Genomic DNA, 24,093 nt, shown 5'->3' with positions numbered 1-24,093 from the left:
TTAATTGAATATAGTTAAGATATTGATTAATAATTAATGGATAAATTTAGTAAACTATATTTAATGAGCTTTAATTGGTAAAAGTGAACTAAGCATGTATTTAATGAAACATTTTTTGAGTTGTTAAAGTCAAATAATTAATTGCATTGAATTAACTATATTCAAACTAAATAAAACAAACAAATAAATAATAAAAGAATGTGGGCAAATAAAGACATAGAGTTGTTTTCAAATATAGCCAAATACTTACCAAATATATCAAAACTTTAAAATCTATGGACGATAGATATTGTTAGACACCGATAAACTATTATCAATGGATTCTAGAACTATCATCGATATATTATAAATTTTGTTATATTATTTTCTATTACTTTTATCATTTACAATAAATTTTCAGAAAGAAATCTCATTCTTTTGTAAGGAAATGCAATACCTCTTTCGGTGTCGAGCAATGGGGCATTTTCATGTCCAACCTAGAAATCTTTAACCAAACAAGGATATCAAAATTTGTCATTAACTAAAATATATAGTAGTGAGTAATTTTTGGTAAGTAAGAACAACTATTTCCAACCATACATAATGTTTTTTCGGACGAAACTAAAAATAAACCTACGAAGGCCTATATCTAAAGTTGACAATATCATGTTCAAATAAATGTGATTCCTCCGATCAATATGTCATAGTGAAAACTATAGAACAACATGGGTATGTATTTAAGTAACAAACACAACTGTATTTCACTCAAGATTTAGAGGCAAATAAACAACAACCAATACCTTGATACATTTCTGCTAAAGACATGCTCCACTCTTGTCATATTACTGATTTATATACAGTATAGCATCTGATCTCTACATTTTATACATTCTACGAACTCAAATCCAATCTATACCATATGTTAAAAAGAAAAAATCAAACACACACTAAATCAGAATCATCAACCAAACTCACAGTCAAAACCAAAACTTTTGTTAAACATCAGGGCTGTAGGGTGACAAGGTAGAAGAGAACACAATGTTTGATCAAAACCAACAGTGTAGCATTGCCTGTTCATTCAAAAAATGGTATTGTTCAGTAAATTTGTAGCACATATTAATGATGTAATCCATGGATAAATTCCTCAACTTGTGACATCTTAATGGAAAGGGAAAGAAGAATATAGTATATACCTCTTGTAGAAGATCGAACAAGGAGTTTTTCTGTGCAGGGCGCTGCTTGATTTGCAAACTTTTCATCTCAGATTGAATAGAATTCAGCTGTTCTTGTATCTCTTTCAACAGCTCCCCTACCCCTGTACCAGTAATCTCTTGCCTTGCACTAGTTTTGTTTTGTTCGAGCTTCTCTATTATGTGGCATAGTTGTTGAAAAGGTTGAGACTCAGCAACAATTTCATCGATTTGTTGACGAGCAGAAATTGCGCTCGATCCTATAGCTTTCCCTCTCCTTAGCTTTGGTGATTTGTTCTTCTGGCTTTTGCAACTAGAAGCTTTCTTTGCCTTGGTTTGCTCACCTTTATGGTGCAGTTTGAATGGTTCAATCGGCATTGGTTCTGGATTTCCTAGTCCATTCTCACCTTCAAAAAGAAACTTCTTCTGAAGTTGGATCCGATTTCGACAACCTTTAAAATCCATATCAGCCTCTGGGATCTCATAAATGTCTTGAACACTTGATGAACTAGAACATTTCGGGCTTACGTCAGGCTTAACTGCCCTCGACTCATCAGTTTTATCATGAATGCTTGAGGGGCAAACACCCATCCCAATATTCAAACTTTCAGATCTGTCTTCACTACTTCCTCTAGAATCAGATATTTCTTTTATTTGTTCATCTAAGATCTCGATCTGTTCCCACGAACAATGGTTAGGACGTTCCACAATATTCGGGTGGCAATCTGGTTTAAGAACCTCAAATGTCTCCGTTTCTGCAGCATCTTCTCTGTCATACAATTCATCGAATTGAGTCGGAGGCAACGACTTTGCTCTTCTCACCTTGCCACTTACACCAGATTCAGCACTAGAGACCTCCTTTTGAAGTAGAGATTTATCAGCAAACCTAGGTTCACAGGGACCTAAATCAGGACAACCCAAGCTCAAGAGTTTATATCTATAAGCCTGGACTTGAAATTCAAGAGAAGCAATTTCCATCTCTTTTTGAAGTATCATTTCTTCAAAACTAGTAAGATACTCTTCAGCATGAGAAATTTTTTCCTCTGCCATTCTCTGATATTGACTTGCTTCCATCTTCATAGCAGCTTTTTCTTCTTGCAAACGAAGAATCATTGACAAGGCTTCACTTGCTGCAGAAGCTGAGGCTTCTCTTTCTTTATCAAGCTCTAAATAAAGCTTCTGAAGAAGCTGTTGACCAGCTCCAAGTGCTTCTTTTACACCTTTTATCTCAGTTTCAGAACCACTTTCATCCATTGCAATCTCCCTTGAGATACAACCAGGAAGAACTTTATAAACCTATTTCTTATTAAACAAAACCCTCCAGATTCTGCTAATCCAAGCAATCCTCAACCTCAGATCGAGACAGGTCGATCTAAAATACCCAGAATCATAAATACACAAAAGAAGTGGACATCAGAAACGAGTGGCATAAAGGGTTTCCATCAAAAAACCAGTTAAGAAACTCCATAAAAACCAAGCACTCAAAACGATTTCCCAAAATCAGACTAACGGGCTTTACAAGTTTCAATGTTTTGGTTAAATGGGTTAATTAATTTCAACGTTTTCGTTAATGATTTCCCAGAAACAGGCTAAAGAGGTTATTAAATCTCAACTTTTTGTGTTAATGATTTCCCTTCCCAGAAACAATATAAAAGACCCAAATTACTTTTCAACTTTTTTGTTAATGATTTCCCAGAAACAAGTTAAAGGGAATTTTAATTTCACCGAATTCGTTAATGATTTCAAATAAACAGACAAAAGGGGTTTAAAAGATTTCAACGTTTTTTAGGAAAAAAAAAAATCAACAAAAGGAAAACCCGCCATGAAAGAGAAGAACAAGAAAACGAACTCACCTGGTAATGAAGACAGGGATTGCAGCGATTTTCGGAGGGAAAACAAGTCGAAATATTAAAGAAATGAATGAAGAATGAAGATGAAAAATTACAAAATTTGAAGCCAAATCAGAGTCCACACACAATCATTGAATGAGAAAATGGCGTTTTCGGACGATACAGATCAGATGAAGGAGTGATCGGATACGGACAAAGCGTGGGATTTGCAACAAAAACTGATACACACAATTTGAAACAGAAAAAAAAAAAAGAAAACTAAATAAATAAAAGAAATGTTTATATATATAAATAAAAAAGTATTTGAAATTTGAACAAAAATGGTTCGAAAATAATAAGAAACGAAATATTATATTTTGGTAGTCCCCATGGGCCAACGGCATTGCTTCGCTTTCTAAGCAAAAGTAAAGGCTTTGTTGAGTAATTTTAAAATGGCCATCACACGCGTTTTAATGACTCTTCAGTACTATGACATCAAAAAGTCTAGCAAAATAATTACTATAAATATAGCTTTTAAAGAATGATTTTTAAAATGTTTAAGTAGTTAGCTGATAGAGATTAGAGACTTTAAACGTTTACATTAATTTCATATCTAAATAATTAAAATAAAGATTTATCATGTGACCAAAAAGATCTATAATCATGAATAAAATGGACAAGTATGTAGAAGTATGAAATTGTAGTTGAATTTTGTTATAGGGACATGACATTAAGAAACTTAAACATTTGAATACTTAAATTTTAGAACTTTAATTGTACCCAAACTCTTAAATTTCCAAGGCTCCTTAAAAATGTTGGTCTAAGTCATTAACCTATTAATTGGAGTTGGAATTTTGTCGCTATTAAAGAATCAAGGGTTGATAAATTAGAAGGATGAAAAGTTGATTAAAAAAAAAAAAAAAGATGTTATGAATTCCAATAGAGAAATCAATTATATAAATTTTGTAATAATGAAATACAAAATTTGTAAAAGAAAGTAAAGGTAGAGAGTGATATTTTTAGGTGGAAATTAAGCAAAAGTGGCGTCTTATCTTGAAAGCGACCGCCATCTTCCCCACAAAGTTTTCTTCTCTCTTTTTCCTTTTCTTCTCCTTTTTTATTTGAAGTTATGTGTTTTTCCTTTTTTTTCTTTTCAAAACTAAGGATTTTCTTTTTCTCTGAGCAATGAAAATTCAGGATTAGGTAAATATATATATGTATATTAATTGCAGTTATTTTTTATGCTAAAAAAAGGTGTAAGTTATTTATATATTAATTTTAATTATACAATTTTTTAAACATGGTTATTGAAAAAATACATAATTAGTCGTAAATAGTTTAGATGTCTTTCATATGTGTAAAATGCCAGATGTAATATCAAATCATTTATAGACATTCTATCAAGTAATAGACCAAAATAAATTTAATTCAATGGTTTACTTATTTTTTTTTGTATAAATTCATACTTTTTTTAAAAAAAAAAAATAAATTCATAAAGTTAGAGGTGATGTTAAGGTACAAAATTCTACTTTTCTATTTTTGAAAATTGAATATTTCTTTTCCAAATAGGGGGAGAGGGAAATTTACACTCTTAACCTTTTAAAAAAGTTTAATGCATTAAAAGGCAACAATATTCAAGTGTAGAGTAGACTACATCAATATCTATACATCCGTTTTTATTATAAAAAATAATTTAATAGAAGATTTTATTGCAAGACAATTTGCCATTTAATTAAACTAACAAAAATAGGTGTAACTTGACACCTATAAGCTCTTTTCCATTCATAGTCGAGCAAAATTGCGTTTTGGTTCACACAAATACAAATTTACACTTGAACATATTTTACGTGACACCAATAGTGAATTTGTTCGAAGAGAATAAGAACCGACTTACAAAAAAAACATGCATACTATTGTGGTGCTTGCCGCACACTCCAATGCCTATATGAGAGAGCGAGAAAATATGGAAGTTAGATAGAATTCTAGAGTTGTAATCAAGTTATCTCTTATGAAATTACAAATACAAATTAATAAAGAAAGTTAACCTAGGGTATTCCCTAGGGTTTCCAAGTTACCTTAAGATAATTAGATAACTAACCAAGTCAAAAGGTGTGTCCAGTTTCACGATTGGCTAGGGTTGGCCTTGGTCGAGGATCTTCCCCATGCTATATCTTAGACTTAAAGTGTTATTTTGGGTCAAGACAAGCATGAAACATACCAATTGAGCATCTGGCAAGAGTCAACCTCAACCTAGACTGTTGGCTTCAACTTACTATTTTCACACCCACTTTGATCTTTAGTTGTCAATTTCAACTCGTATCGTATATTTTTTATTGGTTTTGTTATTTTCAAGTGTCAATTATACCATTCAATCCAAAATCAACCATAAGAATTAATAGATTTTTCTAAGAAAAACATATATATGGTGTGTCCAATTTATTTGATATATATTTTACATTTAATTTCACTATCATACAATAAAAAATTAAAATTCTCTTCTTCAAAATATTTATATTTTTCTCCATGCGTCTCGATTCATCTTAAATTTTTCAAAATTTGAAAATTAAAAAAAAAAACTTTAAAATATGTAATTAAAAAAATATAATGATTATTCCAATTATAATAATAATGAGAAAAAATAAAATAAAAAGAAATCATTTGTATAGAGAGCCAAAGAAAGAAGATTGGAGAATCCAAGAAGGAGTTTTTCAAAAGGTCGTTATCCGTTGGTGGTGACTTTAACGGCTACATTGCCGCCCAATCCCACAGCGTGTGTTACGGTGGGTCCGCTCATAGAGCCGACCACTTCTTATGGGTTTAATAATTTTCTTTAATTTTTGTTTACTTCTCTTAATTATTATTTTTTAGTGCTCTTCAACCCTTCTCTTTCATCCTTTTATAAATTAGAGTGAAAATGGGAATCTCCCATGTTTATAAGCATACTCCAGTGGCATTCTCCCATCTTGGACAAATAATAATTACCACCCCAATTTGCCATAATTAAATTTAGCACGTTCTCGTATTTTCTTTTTCTTTGTTCTCTTTTACATATATTGAAAAACTTCATTTTATAATTATACACCATAAATATAGACTTCTTAATTCAACGTACCAATCCAAACACCCTCTTACCATAAAGTAACGATGTTTGAAAATGTAAGAGTTTGATTGAAATTATTTTGTTTTATTTTTTGATTGGGTTAGATTAAGTTTTATTTATTTTTTACAAAGTTTAGTTGGGTTTTTTATGGAATAAAAAAGGTGTAATTGACCCAATTGAATTTGTATATATTATAGATGTTTAGTATTTAATAATTGAATTTTATTATATTTTAGTAACATTTCAACCTATACAGGGGTGGAGAGGTTTGTTCAAGTCTTTCGACTTTCCAATATTCAACCTAAAATTTTGAGTTTATTGAAAATAAAATTTACCAACTCAATCGGACTTGTATACCCTCTAAAAAAGTATTCTTATGTCCACCTACTTCTAATTTGTTCTTTTTTATCAAGGTAAATTTTAAGAAATGACTATTTGTAAAATTTTAACATAAACTCGTTGACACAATTGACCATTGAAATCTAAATTAATGACTACATTTTCAGAAATTTAGTAAAGTATATGTCATACTAAAATTTCGATAAAAAAAGAAGGGAGAGAATTGAAAACGAAGAGACTACGGCTGAAGTCTCTCTTCTAAAGCGGTATCTTCAAATTCTAGTTTAATGACCTTTATTTTTGTGTTAAACTATAAATTTAGTCTTATATGTTTTTATAACTTTTGGAATTATAAATTTAGTTATAAACCTTGACTTTTACGATTTTAATTAATACACACAAAATTATATCAATTACTTAAACTTTACATAAATGTATCAATTTATATACTCCTCTATACTTCGTATGATCAATATCATGTAAAACTTATAATTTCAGTTAAATAAGCTTCTAAGTAAGTGTCTAAATTGGTTCCGATATAATTGATATGATTATAAGTTTCACACAAGGTTTTTCCAAACAAAACATAGTGTGAGTTGTAAATAGATAGATTTGCAAAAATTCAAGATTTAAAATAATACAATTATTAGTTTAACGTTGAATTAAATTGACATAGCCCCTAAAGATTAGAGGTATATATTGATATTTCTCCATATTTAATTCTAGATCCTATAGATCAAAAAAGTTTTAAAATTTTTAAAATTTGTTAAAAATGCTTGATTAAACACCAAGTTGAAAGTTTAAGAACTTATTAGTTATATTTAAAGGTTCATGGAGTAAATGAAGCACAATGTTTAAAGTTTACAAGTCTTGTAAGTCCACTGCATGTTTTTGTTTGAAAAAACTACAAATTTAGTGGTTAAGCTCTGATTTAAGATTCAAGTCTATTTAATAACTCATTATCCATAGGTCTTGAATATTTCTTAAAGCATGCAAATATATTAAAAGCAAAATAGCAAATATAAGAAGTTATTTATTAAACACCAAGACAAAATAAACCACAAAATTATATTTTAAATTTCCTTTTCTGCAAAGACGTTGAACTGCAATAAGAAGAAGACAACCTCATAGTTGGAAAGTTGAAAGAAAGAAAAACAAAATCATAGAAAAGCCAAACACCACTCAAGAAAAAAAGGGGACCAAGGAAAAGAAGCAACACGAGTTCTTTGGATAGAGACGCCACTCCACTGCGAACAACACAAGAAATAGAAAAAATCCCTCGAACCCAACAATGTGATTGACTGGACGAGGAGGAGCCACGATAGCACCATGAACACAAAGGTTTTACTGATATTAGGAGGGTGAAGTTTTGATTCAACACAAAGAAAAGGAGAAAATTAAAAAAACATATGATTGACGGAATAAAAATACAACGAGCGCAGCGAAAGGCAAACCAACGGCGCCCACCGAACTCATCCTATAACGCGGAGTTGGTATGAGAATATGAGGCAACTGTTTAGGCCCCTTTAGACAAAATGGGCTTCAAGTTCTTTACAAGCCCAACAATAGCCTCAAAATGTAAAATAACCCATCTTTTAATAATACACCAAAACCAGCAAAATAGTTTTTTTTATATATATATATATAAATAGATTATATAATAAATTGAATTAAGAATAATAGGAAATGGACAAATGAAAATGTAGAGAGAAGAAAGAAGATAGGAGGGGATAGACAGAAGAGAGCTAAGTGTTCCCGTCAGCGGAACAGCAAGATCTAGAGACGACAGACGACGTGTCGTCTATGCAGTCCGACACATAGCTTTTGCAATTCCCTATGAACACTGAGCAAAGCAATAACGGACCTTTCCAAAATACAATAAATTAGAAGAATAGAAAATTCAAATAATAATAATGGAACAAAGAATCACATATAGGTGTTTTGGGTTTGTGATTTTATATGGGTATCCTATGTCTATGTCAACCACAACAATCTTCCTCCAAATCAAACAAAACTCCAGTTACTTCCCTTTCCTATTCTACCCCCCACCCCATTCTCTGCTTTCTCTCGTTCACCTCTAAATTAAGTATCAATACATGTCCTTCACTTTAATCAGAATACTCCTTTAAATAAGAGAACAACCACATGAGTCGGATTTGCACACTAATATGAGTATTTGGTGCACATTTGAACGCTAAACTAAATGATAGAAAAGTGGCATTGAGTTACAAGTTCGAGAATGAAAGCAAAGTTTACTTTTACTAGAACTAGAGCTATAATATTGTAGGAATAGGATAGTTGACTTAAGTCATCTCTAGTTTGATTTCACCATCAAATTAGGACAACCATATTCTTTGCCTAGTTAAACGCATGCCATTAGACCTTGGTCGAGACGTAACATGTTATTTTGTATTGTTCACTCAAACTATTCCTTTTTCTAGGTACTTATTTTAGTTATAGGACATTCCTTTTTACTTACTTCGATTTTGTTATTTAATATGTCTTGTAGTTAGTTGCAAATTTATTTGATGTTAATCGTGCTATTTGATCTAAATTTATTCATAACAACTTCAATTTTTTTAGGAAGAAGATTGAAGCAATATATTTTCTAGCTGAGATTTTAACTAAAGTATTTGGCTAAAAACGTTTTTTTTTAAATTGTCAATCATCAAAGGTGGTTTGAAATTAAGTGAAATATTCAACCTTTTCTTTTCTGTAAAAATGATTATTTTGTTTGACTTTTATAAGAAAGTGTCCAATAACTTATTTTTAGTCACTATCTTATTAAATCAAATTGTAGAGGTGATTTAATTAATCATTATTAATGGTATTAATAGCAAATTCCACGTCAACCCCCCACTTTCTTCCTAATTTTGTTTTCTAATTATGAAGAACTATAAATTTCACCTATAAAATTCGCAACATTTTAAGACTTTAATCCTAAAACGAAATTGACATATAGAGATAAATAACAAAGGGTATGACTTAAGAGTTATCTCTATCCGTTTAAATATAATTTTTGAAAAAAAAATTAAACTTTGATGACAAAGAATTGTCACATGAACAAATAATGAAATAAAGAAATAAAGAAATAAAGAAATAAAGAATGGTAGATGTAGAGACATGCAAATGTTTGTTTTGTTATTGTAGAGTGCAAGTTGAGCACATGAGACACTTATGCTATCATGGGTGGGGACATTTTTAATCTTCCTTTTCTTTTTTCTTATATTCCCTTCCTCTCTTTTTTATTTTTTTTAATATCTTATTTTATCTAGAAATTGCAACACTTTTTTTCTATTATTTCCGTTTGGAATCCAATTTTGATGACAATTAATAATTTAATGATATAATTATAACCATTACCATACCTTAGAGATAATTTTTGTAATATGTGTATCTTGTTTTCAATTTAACAAAAGTAAAGTAGAGTATTCAAACGTTAGAATTTTTTTTGGTAGAAGATATACATTTTATATAAGTTATGTTATGGTCCCTCTCAATTAAATATTAAAGTAATTATAATTTTTTTGATATTATATTAACTTAATTATTCTCATCATGCACTCATTACTAACCTTACATGAGTCCATGTGTAAGGAATTTTTTTTCATAAACCACGTCATGCAAAATCAATATTTGAATTCAAATAGTAATGATAAAAGCAATTCATGGCCAAAATGATATAATAGATAAAGTTTGAAAGATTAAAAATATAGGGTGCAACCATGAATGAAAGGTGTTTCAAAATGCATAAAAGAGTTAACCTAAATCCACAAACTCTTTCGATAAAAGAGATGTAGTACGAATCCACGATAATACAAGGAACAACCTAATCGCTTCTTCAAAGCTAGAAGAAAAATTATTAGAAACAAAAAACCAACTCAAATTTCAAATGATGTTATGGCACGGGTCAAGCGATGCATCATCCTATATATATCCACATTACGTGCATACACCAAATAAAGAAGATGAGATTCTATTGACGAGAAGCTAACAACCGATGTTAATTACTTTGGTATAAAATATTATATATGACTTGAAAATTTTGACAATATAACATAAAATATTGATGTTTGGGGATTGTTTTCTCTTAATGGGTAATTAATTAAATGATCATGTAATGCTTTTTAAGGAAAAATGATGTAATGTTATAGGGTGTAAAGGGTGTGGCTTTAATTAGTGATTAGGAATTGAATGATATGGTTTAATTAATTAATTATGGATAATGAGTGCTTGTGGTCTCTATGGACAGTCACTCATTTGCTATGATTTTGCTTTCTTATATATATATATATGCATATTCTTTGTAATTATACCAAATTTGCCGTTTATTGCTGAAATTAATCATGCCTTTGTATTATATTATTTAGATTGTTATAAGTTAATCAATGGTACTTTGAACCTTTGAAAAAGAAATATGATGTTAAATATTATTATTTCATTAAATTAAATCACAAAGTACTTAAAATAAATTATTAAACCATTAATTTATAATTGGTAACGAGACGTTTTTGTATAGATATATGATACTGTTTTTTTTTTTTATTAGGATAATGATTATTTGGAATAGTAAGAAAATTTATAGGTAAAAGATCACTAATCTACCATCTTAATTAACTCATGGTTCAATTGATCATTACATTCTAGGTACAATTGTTAAATTAAACTAACATGTGAAGATAGAGATTTAAATCTCTAATCTCCAAATGGATAGTATATACCTACAGAAGTTAAGTTATATATATGTATTTCACTTCTAAGAAATTTAACTCCTCGTGATATTAGTAATTATTAGACAAATGAAAATGTTAGGAAGAAAGTGATGATAGTCAATTGATTGTTGGCTTCCATTTGTAATGAGCTAAACCAAACCCTAGCTGTCCTTGATGAGTTCTATCTAACCCATTTTTCACAAATGACTCCACTCCACATCACAATTTTACAACTATATCATCATTCACTTTCCACAAAAAAATCACTTTAATTTTTTTTAATTAAAATCCACAATTTCATTCTGCTAACTTTAAGGTAGCATTTCTTTATCTATTTCACACCCTTTTGGCCAAAAGCTCCCTTTTTAATTGACCTTTTCTTTTTCTATTCTACTATTTTATTCCTCTAAGAAAGTAGGAGACAAAATGTAAAATTAAAAACTTTAAAATGATTAAGTTTTAAAGTTTATGAAGTACTCATGAATCCACAATACTAGAAAATAAAACATGACCAAATAAAGATTTGAGTTCTCAAATCCTAATTCTTTGGACAATATAATCCTTCCTCTATGGTTTGTTCAAATGTAATTGCAAAATCTTCAATTTCATTCTTAATAATCTAAGTTGAATTTGTTTTTGATTTTTTAGTATGTATAGCTTCTTGGTTTAATTAGAGATTAATTGTATATACCATGCATAATATTACAATTTTAAAAAGTGCCCTCAAAGGTAGCTAGTTTTATGTAACTACACATTATTTTTTTCAAAACAATGTATATATATATATATATAATATGTATTGGAATTTGGATACATTGATAATTCAATTGGAGGGAATGGAGTATCGGTGCAGCTAAAGCATAGTTAGGGGCAGCAGCCAGCTGGTTGATGTGGATATAACTTATAAAACCCTTCATCACACACACATACGTATCTCCATACCCACATGCTCTCTATTTCACTCCAACTCATTTTCTTCCCCCCACTCCCTCTTTTTTAAGTTTTCCATAATATATATATATATAGACATACACTTGCACACACACATATACATTCCTTTTTTTTTTTTCAATTCACAATGATTTTTAGGTCTTTTTCGGGATAAAGAAGTAATTAACAATAATACTGTTTAAAATATATGATACTCGTTGAATTGGAATTTAAATTTTATCACTTAATTAATTGTTTCTCCTGTTTTAGACTACGTAAACATACGTTTGATAAAGGAAAAAACATATGTTTTTTCAAAAGTTTGATTTATATAGTTTTATAATTTATTTAATAGTATAAGGTGGTGTGTTTAGGAGTGATAGTTGGATATTGATTTATGTATAATTGGTTTTTAAACTATCAAATTTACATGTAGTATCAAACTGGTAGGAGTGATTTTCGTTTCTGTTCTATAACTTAATTTGGAGTTACTCAATTAATTATTATATTTTTTAGTTAAAAATAATCATTTAACTAAATAATTATGACAAATATCTATTTATATTTATTTTATTGTTAAATTCTTATATACATAGTTGATACATGCTTATATATATATAGATATTGAAATAAAATTCAAAACATATACAATCATATTGTGCTCTACATATCGATATACATAAATTGAAAACATATATAAAGTTAAATAATCACATTAGAGTATGAGGCAATTGTCAAATGTCAAAGAAGTGTTGTTTTTTTAGATAATAATGCAATGTGCAATAGTTTTTCTCTTTTTAGTTTGAAGAAGAAGAAACATATATTTATATACAATCAAATAAGATGGGAAGATATAAACTATGATTTCTTTATTTGCACATTTATTCTTAAATGCATTTATTATTTATTTTCAATTAAAAAAGAAGAAGAGTATTTTAGAGTTGAAACTTGAAAATAACATTATTTATCAACTAAAGAAAAGAAAATTTATGTTTAGAAAATATAATTAAATCCTGACCGTTGAAATGTTGAACCTTAAATTCATTTGACAACTAATGCCTTAGACTTATTCCGCAGTCAAAGAGATTTTTCCTTTATTTATTGGCTGGCGGCCACAATTATTCCACCCAATGAATGTGCGCCACCACATCGCTCCCTGACGTAATCTTTCCTAAAATATCATAAAAGCTCTAAACTTCGATATAAGAAAATAAATTAAAATAAGAAGCTTCTGCAGACCTTTCATTTTGTTGATTTCTAATTTTATTTTTTTCTTACATAAACAATTACATTTTCAAATTTAATATTCTATTACTTCCCCCATTTTTTCCAACAATTATTAATTTTTCATTACATCTCTCATTATTTATTTTTATGTCAATTCTTTTACGATAATTTAGAATAATACTTATTGTATTCTATTTGATGATGTCTTTTTCTTTATTTTATGTATTTTATTTGGTATAATATTTAAAAGAAATGTTCCAAATATAATAAAATAAACCAAATTATTTATAAGTATAATAAAATTTTACGGACTACTTTTTGTGTTATGATAAACACATATAATAATCTACGATTCTGTAGACAAAGATAAAAAAACTCAAATTTATATATGTTTCCAATGACACATTTACTAACAAGTAATAAAATCTCAAAATTTCCATTTGTTTTGTAACATTAAAGTCCAACTGTCAGATTTACAAAATCAACCATATTTTTACTTTTCAATTTTTTGTTTCTATTGGATGAGAATGAAATCAAAGTCTCACACCAATTAAATAAAACAATAAACTTTTGAGAATATATTTTATATTGTGTCGTAAAAGTTAAATAGAAGTGAAATTTTGTTTAAACGCTAATTAAACTAAAACTCAAAATATATACATAAGTGAGAGTGAAAAGGAGAAGGAGAAGGAGAAGGGTAGAGAAGGAGAAGAGTAGAGAAGAAGAGGTTGGTGAGAAGAGACATTTTTAATGGTGTTGGTGTGGATAAAAGTAGAGAGAAAAGGACAAAAGGGGGAATTGGGGTTAAAAAAAGGAATTGAATAAGAAGGGAATTTTGAGGAATGGGGAGGATAGAGAATATGACATGATGTGTGCTGCCCCAAAACTCTTCCAATCTCCATCTTCCACCTCCTTATGCCCCAAAACATTTATGTGTCTCACATCCATTTGTCCTTTTATTTACTTCAATTTTGGTTTTGTCCCTAACACTTGTCCCATTATTTCATTCATTTTTTTATATCACTTCTTTTAGGGGAAAAAAAATAGGAGTATTATCATGTTACCGATCAACTTTGGTAAGTCTTGCGAGTTTATGGTCCGATTCGATAAACTTTTCAAGTGATTAACACTTTAGAAAGACAATTCATACTCAACATAATTTTTATTTTATATGTGATCAAGTTAAGTTTAGGATGATGGTGAGTGAAACTAAGAAAACTTAAACTTGTTTTCTCTTTAATTTCTTTGAAAAATAAAGTATTATGGCTACACCATCAAATATTTACAACTCCTAATTTTCATCTATACTTTAAAAAAAACAATATAGTTATAAAATATGTAAAATCTTATTTATAAGCGAAATACAGAAAAATTGAGGTTTTGTTGTTTAGATTTGTTATCGAAATTTGTATGATAGTTTCGTTGTATTTGTTTATATTAAGTATTGTTTTATTTTTTGGAGAGATTTTTCTCTAAAATTTAAAGTTATTTCTTTACAGTGTATTGTCTTGTCAAAAGAAAATAAAAAAATAGTTTCATTTTTTAGTTACATGGAATAGAAATTTATTTGAAAGGACAATTTAAATGGAACTTTCTAGTTAAAAATTTCTCCTACAACAAAGAACCAAAATATCAACAAATATACTCCTTTCATTCCATATAAAAAACAAGTGCATCATAGTCTTTTGTTTTACTTTAGTACCATTTTTTCTTTTTGTTTCGTTACAATTAATGGTTGCCCATGCCCTAAGAGTTAGGTCCCCCACCCAAATATACAATAATGAGAATTCAATACCATTTTCCCCTTTACATATTTGAATCTCCTAGAATGTTAGTTAAAAAAATTAGATAAGGTACTCTTAAGTTGACATAGTTGTTTTATTCTATACGTTCTTGATTCATTTTTATACTATTAACTTTTCTATATATGTCAAGATTAGCCTAACTCAAATGACATATGATAGAACAAATACAAACCAAGACATGAAAGAAATAAAATGACAAATTTTCAAGAAACAATACATCTAAGAAAAATATTAATAAAATTGTAAATTACTTGGGGTAAATGGAAGAAAAAAAAAGTAGAAAAAATGTTATTACTTTTACACGTGAGAGTGGCCGCCTAAAGTCGACCGAATAAGTAACGATGCATGTATGTAGGGAAAAGTTTCTCGGCCACCACCATTTGGAAACTCACATGCAAATCTCCGTCATACTACTTTCTCTCACGATGTTCTTTTGTCATGGGCCAAAAGTCCAAGTCATTACCAACAACAAATAGATATGTTAACGATTAATTATCTATTATACATATATAAAATATATATGAAAGTAGTTCTATAAAAATATTTTAAAATATAGCAAAATAAATTAAATTATTTATAAATATAACAAAATTAATTTCACTTCTATCCACAGTCAGCACTGGAGAGAATAGACATTTACAGATAGGAACCGTACCAATAAATTTTGTTGGAATAAAATATGAATTAGGCGGAAGGGTTAAAGAGTAAGTTGTTCCGTTCTGTGGTTTAATTTGACGAATGTTAGAGAATAAATAATAAAGCTTATGGATGGATATTATAATTAAAGTGAAGGATTAAGAAAAAAAAAAGGAGGTGGCGCGAAAGCAACCGTCTCTAATGGTCCCTACCATCTCAAAAGTTCTAATTATAACCGTTTTCTCGTTTTCCAATTAAACCCCTTTAATTATTTATTAATGAAACTCATTTTAATTTTCTCGCGCTTTTCCATTTCTTCTCCCTCTCTTCAAAGTTCTTCGATAATCTCAACTCCCTCAACTCTAAACCCCTCTCTACGCCTTAATCCTCCTTCCACTTCCCAAAAACCTTACGCCCGGATTTCTCCCATCAAATTAATTCCCTCTTATTTCCTCTGATTTTCGGTTTCAAATTGATTCCTCCGCCACCTTTTCCGGTGAGAAGTCTTTACTTCAGCTCTTTAATGTCTTCTTCATTGAATTCCGAGAATCCAATTCGATTTTGAATGTTCCTGCGAGGTTTTTCTTTTTGATTCTCTCTTCTTTTTTTTTTTTTTTTTGTTTCTTTTGAGTAGCTGATACTGTGTTTTGTTTTCTATAATAAGTTTGAAGTATTTCTCGTGAATCATCCGTAAAAGGCGTTGGATCTTTTTTTTTTAATAAATGGAAATTGAAGAGTATAATTACTGAATTTTATTTGTCGTGTTTGTATTTTCTGAAAATTCGAGTACGTCTCGTAGTTTTATTTATATTCTGTCTCTGCAAGATCTCTGCAATTTCTGTCGAGAGATTTATATGAACAGTAAGGGCGCAGCGTATGCCGGTCTGCAGTATTAGATGCACGAATCTGTCGAAATTCGAGCACTGAGAAGGGATTCCTTTACAATTTACAAAACCCTTGAAAATTTCATTGGCATTTATTGATAGCCGCAGTCGAATTATGGAAGTTGTAAAGAGGAAGAGGGGAATATTAAAACTCTTTGTTCTTTTCTAATCTCTGCACATAACCATAATAAATCTTAAATTTTTGTTTCAATGCGTTTTCTTTCGTGTTGACTTTGGTTTGGTAATTAATATTTCCATTTATTACGGCCATGTAAATTCTCTAAACGGACAAAGGTTCTTCTCTTTGCACGTGGATGTCCACCATTTTGTGTAAGAGAAAAGTTAATATTGCTCACAAGCAAATTCAATGGTGTATTAGTTGATTTTTTTTTTTTTTTAATTAGTATTGTTTTGTTTTTCTAATTAAACATTGACAGTTGGAGTTGAATGATACATTTTCAATTTCACCTGGTCCCATAGACCTACAAGTATTATTTCTGATTTAGAAACTTGGGTAATGCGACTTCTTTACTTTTACAAGTTTCAGAATTGTTTTTAATGAAAGGATCTTTATGAAGAGAGAAGTTTACACAGAAGAAGAAGATGAAAGTGAAGAAAATTGTGAGTGGGAATGTACGAAATCTTTCATGTTTTCAGCCCCAACTATCCGTATAGCCAAATAAGTTCCAGTTAAGTTCCACTTCCCATTCTTATCCTGCAAAAGCCCACACTCTCTATCCTCCTGCTCGAGAGTTTCTGAGGGGACCTCTACTCTGTAAATGCCATTTGTGTCAAAGCAACCCGAATCAAAAGCCGTAACAATTAGACGTTGATGCAATTTATGGCAGTTCCCCTTTTCTTAAGTGGCCCGTTTTTTACCCTACCTTGTCTTTCTCTTCCTTTCGTTGTTCTGATCTAACTTCGGTTGAGAGCATTGCTTGATTAGGAACTAATCATATTCGAGTGTGTATTAGCTTTAGTGTTTCAATTTCAGGTTCGCCGTTCTATTGATCTTTTCCTGCTGTAGAATAGAATTGTATGTTGGCTAGTTTTTCGTTTCTATTTCTTTACTTTGATGTTGATTCTATTCCTTTCTTTTTCTTTCATTTTTTTAACCGTGCATTTGTGGTGGCCGATACAATGCAGGGAAAAGGATCTTTCTTTTCGTGAGTACTGTTTTTTCCAGATTAAAGGGAATGCAAATTGTGTAGTTATGTGAAGAAATCTATCGCTATGGTCTGATTTCAATAGTTTGGATGGATGTATGCGAATCGGGGCGGGCATTTAGAAAGTATACAGTAGAAGCAGCAGCAACGACGCCAAGACAACCGTTGGTTCCTGCAGCAAAGAACAATGAAGTTGCCACACGGTCTCCCTCGCGTTCCAAGAACAACCCATCTTCACCTTCATCGTTGTCTGGACCTCGGCGTTGCCCATCACCAAGCATCACGCGGCCGGTTTCTGCATCTTCCCAATCGGTTCTTAAAAGAGCTCAATCAGCAGAAAGGAAGCGACCCTCCACACCCCCTTCTCCTCCAAGCCCAGCCACACCAATTCACGGTACACCTGCAGATGTACAGTTGCTATCGAAAAGGGTGATTGGTGGTCGAACTGAGAGTTTATGGCCCTCTACGATGAGAAGTTTGAGCGTCTCATTCCAATCTGATACAATTTCTATTCCTGTTTGTAAGAAGGAAAAACCCGTGTTATCTTCTCCTTCTGATCGAACTCTGAGGCCTTCGTCTAATTTCTCATCTAAACAAGCTGAAACGCAAGCTGTTTCACGGAAGCACACGCCAGAAAGAAAGAAGAGTCCTCTTAGAGGTAAAAATGGGTATGGTCAATCAGAGAATTCCAAGCCAGTTGATGGGTCACGGGCCCAATTCGTAGATCATCAGAGATGGCCAAGTAGAGTTGGTGCGAAAGCATCTTCCAATTCATTGAAATGTACTGTGGATCTCACCGATAAAAGAGTCCCAAGCTTACATAAGTCACTCCGAGGAAGTGGTTTATCTTCTACAAGGGCAACTACTGGTGAGATTGTGAACAAACCTTTACAGAAATCCACCAGTGGTGTTGCGAGGTTATCATACGTTGATGGAAGGAGTAGGGAAGAATTTGACGCAAATTCAGCTAACGACAATTCAATGCAGGAATCTGCAGCTAACAAGGTCGTCTCTTCAAGTGTAGCAGGCATTAAAATAACAGCTAACCGAGTTGGGAGATATGACTCGCCTACTCTTTGCCCACGTCCATCTTCACCTTCCAAGACACCAGTATTATCCTCTGTTGCTAGAGGAGTTAGTCCATCTCGTTTAAGACCATCAACTCCACCTCCTCAGGGAATTAGTTCATCGCGAATTAAACCTTCAAATTCTACTCAATCCAATGCTTCAACTTCTGTCCTTAGTTTCATAGCAGATTATAAGAAGGGAAAGAAAACGGCGAGCTACATAGAAGGTGCTCATAAGCTACGGCTTCTATATAATAGACATCTGCAGTGGAGATGTGCTAATGCACGGGCCGAGGTTGTCCTTCATAATCAGGAGGTGATAGCAGAGGTAGGGTTTTAACTTTTAATGTATGACATCTTGCTTGATTATAAACCCTTTTTTGGCTAGAACATGACGACGTGCTCTGTTGGCACTAGACGTGATTACTTTTACTTGCAATGATTTAATCTTTGCTATAGATTAATAAATTCTGTGCTTTGGTGCAGAAAACTCTTCTTGGCGTATGGACTACAACATTAAATCTTTGGGATTCAGTGATCAGAAAAAGGATCAATCTCCAACAGCTGAAGCAAGAGCTCAAATTGATCTCTATTATGAATGATCAAGTAATACGACTAAATTACTGAAAGCTATTATATATCATTAGCATAGTCTATATAGCACGGTACCTTTATACTTTCAGTGCAATACGCAGTTTTGAGTATAGGTGGTGCTCGATTTACATAACTTGATACTTGCCTCAACAGACTTTAACCAAAATCCTTGTTACGGATGTGATTTAGTTTCTGGCATTGTACTTGCCAGCCATGGTGTAAGGATTATGAATAAAACCTGAAACCTTTGCAGTAGGTATTTTGGCATGTGCTCTGAACCTCTTTGTTTCACATAGTAATGTATAACGTTTTAGCATAAAATTTTAACTTCGAGTAGCAGAGTAAGGAACATGTTTTTTTCTCCACCAACGTAGACGCATAACTAACAGCCAATGTTTTAACAGGGTTAGTTTTTAGGTGAAGTATTTTCTTTGAGAAATATATTTCATTTTTCTTTTGTGGTTAATGTATTAAACCAGAGCCTTTCTAGTCCTTTGAATTTGTAGTTACAATTCCCCTCCTTTTATTTGAAGCTTGAACAACCGTCTACTCTCATATATGCTTCACCGAAGTGGTGCGATATTTATATGCTGCATTTAATTGATGCAGATGAGGTGCCTCAACGAATGGGCTGTGCTTGAAAGAATTCATAATCAATCCTTATCAGGTGTCATAGATGATTTGGAGTCGAGCACTCTTCGTGTTCCAGTAACTGGAGGGGCTAAAGTATGCTACATTGGCCAGTAATTTGCTATAGTTATAGGAATTCAAATATTGGTAACTGACAATACTTGCTTATTTACAGGCAGATGCTGGTTCTTTAAATGGTGCAATTTGTTCGGCCGTTGAGGTGATGCAGGCAATGGGATCCTCCATTTGCTCTTTACTCCCAAGGGTATACTTAAATATAACTCCTCTTTCAGTGTTATCAATATTTAATATTTCCCTTCACATCTTCCTTGAAATCAAAAGCCTTGCAATTTTATGGACATGGACCAATCTTGTCAGCTTATAATGCAATTCACGTTCTTACTACTTGTGAATAAGAATGCTTCTGATCATAATAGCTAGAGGAGATGAACTTAATGCTGCAAGTATCTAAGCCCTTGTCATCCAACAAATTACCTCTGATTTGTATTCCTCCCTCAACCAGTTAGCATTCTATCCTGTGAGATCTACATGTTACGGATATTAATTTTTTTTTAATAATAATCATGTTTATCATCTCCCCAATAATTGCTATAAATACATACTAGTACTATTTGGAATCTTCAGGTGACGTAATTTATTACGTTTGGCTCATGGATTCCACGACAATTTATCATCCATCATAGTGAAAGGAACTTTAATTTGCTGTACTGTCTCCTTTCTAGGAAAGATCAAATCATATGGACGATTTACAAATAAAGTGCCTAGGAACCTTGATTTATTAATAAATTTTGTCGTTATTTGTGTGGTCGTGAAAATGCTCCACATTATATCGCCTGCCGTGTTCTTTTTTATATCTGTATTGTTTTTCATCATAAAGTGGCTTTGTCTTGTACTTGTCCGTCTTTTAGGGCATTGAAAATCTGATTTATTGTATTGTTTTCTGATGTCTGGATGAACAATAGTTAGATATTTATAATTTATACTTAACCGACTCAGTATACATTAGAGTCGGTTATTTGGTTGGGAGTTTTCTTGGCCGCAGTTGTAATCAGTGTTGTCTTCTGTTCATCTTCTTATTTGCTTTCCAGGTGAAGGTAATGCAGACGTTAGTTTTTGAACTTACTATTGTCGCAGCCCAAGAAAAAGCTATGCTTGATGAATGTATAGCATTGTTAGCATCAAGAGCGGCTTTGCAGGTGAGGATGATATATTTCACGGTCGTATAAATTGACGAATGGACTTGATTCTCTTAATCTTGATTTGGAATTTTTTTACTTTCCCACAAATCTCATTGAAGTGAATACACAAAGCCATTACCCAAATTTTATTTATGAATTTTGTTAAGCAACTCAGTCATTCCTCATGAGAAATGATTAGGATTAATTTATCAGAAGTGTTAAAAAGAATTCTTGTTTAAAACCACCTTGAAACATACCTTTAATCACTCAAAATCAATTATTGATTTAAAATTATTAAAAGCCTTTTATAAGTGATTTTAACTATTTGGAATGTCATTGAAAACAAGAATCTGGTTTGCTTGAAACTAACAGTTATTGCATCAAGCACAATTGAATCTTATTACTTGACTCTAGAAATACAAGTAACAATATGCAATTTGAAAGCAGGTTGAGGAGCAGAGTTTGTGGACACATCTCATACAAATGAAACAAGGATTGGAAAATGTCTCCCAGTTTTAGACGGTTAGGCTAAGTAAGCTAACAACAAAACCCATCTATTTCTATTTGTTTACCCTCATTGAAGAAGAAAATGACGAGTTATTCTTCCATATCCAGTCTTCTCCCGCATGTAAATTCACCCTTTAAATTCTTAGCGGGATTCTGTAGATGTAAATCTTTTTCTCTAATTTTAATCTATTTATCTTTTGAAAATTTTCTTCAACCTTTACACAATTTTTCCATTACAAGAACCTCTCTGGCTTATTCTTTCCACCTGCAAGAAATTGTAAAGTAATGGAGATGGCAATGATATTGAAGGGTCATCATGCAACTTCCACTCTAGAGAAGTCCTGCATAGTTCAGTTCAAGTTCACTTCTGTTTCCATTTACATGGTTGGTACTTTGGTAGATCCATTGTGTATTAGTGATAACAACTATCTTAAATAGTAGTAGACTTTTTGGGTGAAACCAAAATGGAAGCTACGAAGGCTTATGACTAAAGTAAACAATATTATACAATAATGAGAATATTTGATTGGTTGTTATCCTTAACGAGTGGTTCTAGAGATTGCTCCTTGCACAAAAGTATGTTTTTGTACCTTGATGATATAGTCATGGTGATTCGTACATGAGAAAATCGGATAAGGAATGGCCTTTTGTGAAAAGTTGGCCTAGTTGAGAGTGATTTGATCTAGACTAAACAAGAATGGATGACTTGATGAGTGAAAGATTCATGGCTTGATGAGTTTCGTATGAAACCAAAAGTAAAGTCATAAGAGTTTATATCTAAAATTGATAATATCATTATCTTTTAACATCGTGACTTTAGGTATTTTGAATTGAAATGTAAGGTGTTGAGTTGGACTTAATATTATCATGGGAGAATGTGGAGGTTAAAATGTATTAAAACTTAGCAGGTTGAGTAACTATTTTAAAGTCTTTTAAAGCATACCCATACCCATTGAACATGAGTGGGTTAAAAAGTCACAATTCTCCCTTCAATAATTGGGCCTCAAATAAGGCCATGTAAATTGAAAAATAATAATAATAAAAATAAAAAGGATGGGGTGAGAGAGGCTCGAACTCTCGACCTCAGGATAACTCTTAAGCTATGAGACCTACGCGCTAGCCAACTGCGCCACCACCCCTGCTGTTGTCATGCATTTTCAATTTTAGAATAAATTGATAAGTGATGGTGGTTTTGTAGGCGCAATGATTGGGTCGTACACTTAATCACATACTACTCAAAATGTCTCTATCTCTCAATGAACGATTTTGGAGGGAGTTCACTCTCAATAATACAATACAATCACGTTCAACAAAGTGACACGATTTAGCTTGTTGGGTTTTATCTTATATTATGATGTGTAATGTCTTAATTGATATTTGAAAGTCCTCTCTATCGCATTTGACGAGTGTCGACTAATATAGTCAAATTGTTGTTTCGTAGCTATTTTTGAGCTTTCTGAGTTTTTAATATAGTTTATTTAGAAAACGAAATAAAATAAAATAAAAATAAAATATTTTAAAGAAAAAACATATTAAAATACATAGAAGTATTAGTCTATATGTAATAGATTGTGATAATAGTCTACCGTAGTTGCAATCCATTTTAATTTTATTGTATTTGAAAAGAATATTATAATTAATTATAATTATAGGTTAAATGAAAATTTAAAACTTTAAGTGAATCACTCCAAAAGAAACATAGAGATAAATCACAAAGCAGTGGGCTAAAGTTGCCTTCAAATCTTGAATAGAATAGACTATGGGCTCACCTTCTAACAACACTTTAAAAAGTCAACAAAATGGGGTGGAGTTGTCTACTTGAAACTATCATATTGATTTTAAATTATACATCAATTATAAAATTTGTGTTTCAAATTTGAATATAGAACTAAAATATTTATCAAATATAACAAAGTTTCACTTCGGGTGTGGATGACTATACTAATAAAAATCTACAAATGTTTTAAATTTTAAAAGTTACAAACTTCATTTCTAAATTTTATTGGATTTTATTAAATGAAAAAAATTGAAATCACAATTTTTTTTAATTATATTAATGAAGATAATTAGGAAGTGATTTTAACATTATTAAACTTACTTTCATCTCATCAAAACCGGTTTGGAAAGTCAGGTTTCAAAATGATTTTGAAAATGAAAAATGTTCTTTTTATTATAATAACCATGAGTCAGTGGATCCAAACCTCGTCTTCAAAATGGAGGTTAGTGGATCCAATTATTCATAAATTAAGCTCGTTTTTTTTTTTTTTTTTGGTTTAAAAATGATAAAGGTTATCTAAAC

The 24,093-nt window shown here is 31.2% G+C and overlaps 2 protein-coding genes and 1 non-coding gene across 7 annotated transcripts; 1 reads left to right on the top strand and 2 right to left on the bottom strand.

Moving 5' to 3' along the window:
• Positions 1-686: 686 nt before the first annotated feature.
• LOC101207267 lies at positions 687-3,342 on the bottom strand. The gene is made up of 3 exons (XM_004146622.3): positions 3,023-3,342; positions 1,173-2,541; positions 687-1,049 (listed from the first exon to the last, which is right to left on the bottom strand). The coding sequence occupies exons 2-3, from the start codon at positions 2,421-2,423 to the stop codon at positions 1,026-1,028; spliced, it is 1,275 nt and encodes a 424-aa protein (XP_004146670.1). The 5' UTR covers positions 2,424-2,541; positions 3,023-3,342; the 3' UTR covers positions 687-1,025.
• A 12,699-nt stretch (positions 3,343-16,041) lies between these two features.
• Positions 16,042-22,330, top strand: LOC101220529 (AUGMIN subunit 8). Of its 5 annotated transcripts, none has more exons than XM_011657320.2 (7): positions 16,042-16,243; positions 17,778-19,192; positions 19,351-19,470; positions 20,068-20,184; positions 20,264-20,353; positions 21,198-21,305; positions 21,735-22,330. In XM_011657320.2, the coding sequence occupies exons 2-7, from the start codon at positions 17,888-17,890 to the stop codon at positions 21,804-21,806; spliced, it is 1,812 nt and encodes a 603-aa protein (XP_011655622.1). In that variant the 5' UTR covers positions 16,042-16,243; positions 17,778-17,887; the 3' UTR covers positions 21,807-22,330. The 5 variants fall into 5 exon arrangements, with proteins under 5 accessions (XP_011655622.1, XP_011655617.1, XP_011655620.1 ...); XM_011657315.2 differs by having other exon boundaries at positions 16,042-16,325; XM_011657318.2 differs by lacking the exon at positions 16,042-16,243 and adding an exon at positions 16,999-17,320.
• Positions 22,331-22,848: 518 nt separating this feature from the next.
• TRNAM-CAU lies at positions 22,849-22,933 on the bottom strand. The gene is given in 2 exon segments: positions 22,849-22,884; positions 22,896-22,933. It is a non-coding gene; the product is annotated as a tRNA-Met (tRNA).
• Positions 22,934-24,093: the final 1,160 nt, after the last annotated feature.

The sequence above is a fragment of the Cucumis sativus genome, chromosome 1 (genome assembly GCF_000004075.3).
Source record: "Cucumis sativus cultivar 9930 chromosome 1, Cucumber_9930_V3, whole genome shotgun sequence".
Classification (NCBI taxonomy): domain Eukaryota; kingdom Viridiplantae; phylum Streptophyta; class Magnoliopsida; order Cucurbitales; family Cucurbitaceae; genus Cucumis; species Cucumis sativus.
The sequence above is the reverse complement of the archived record's forward strand: the minus strand, read 5'-3'. Positions and strand labels throughout refer to the sequence as shown.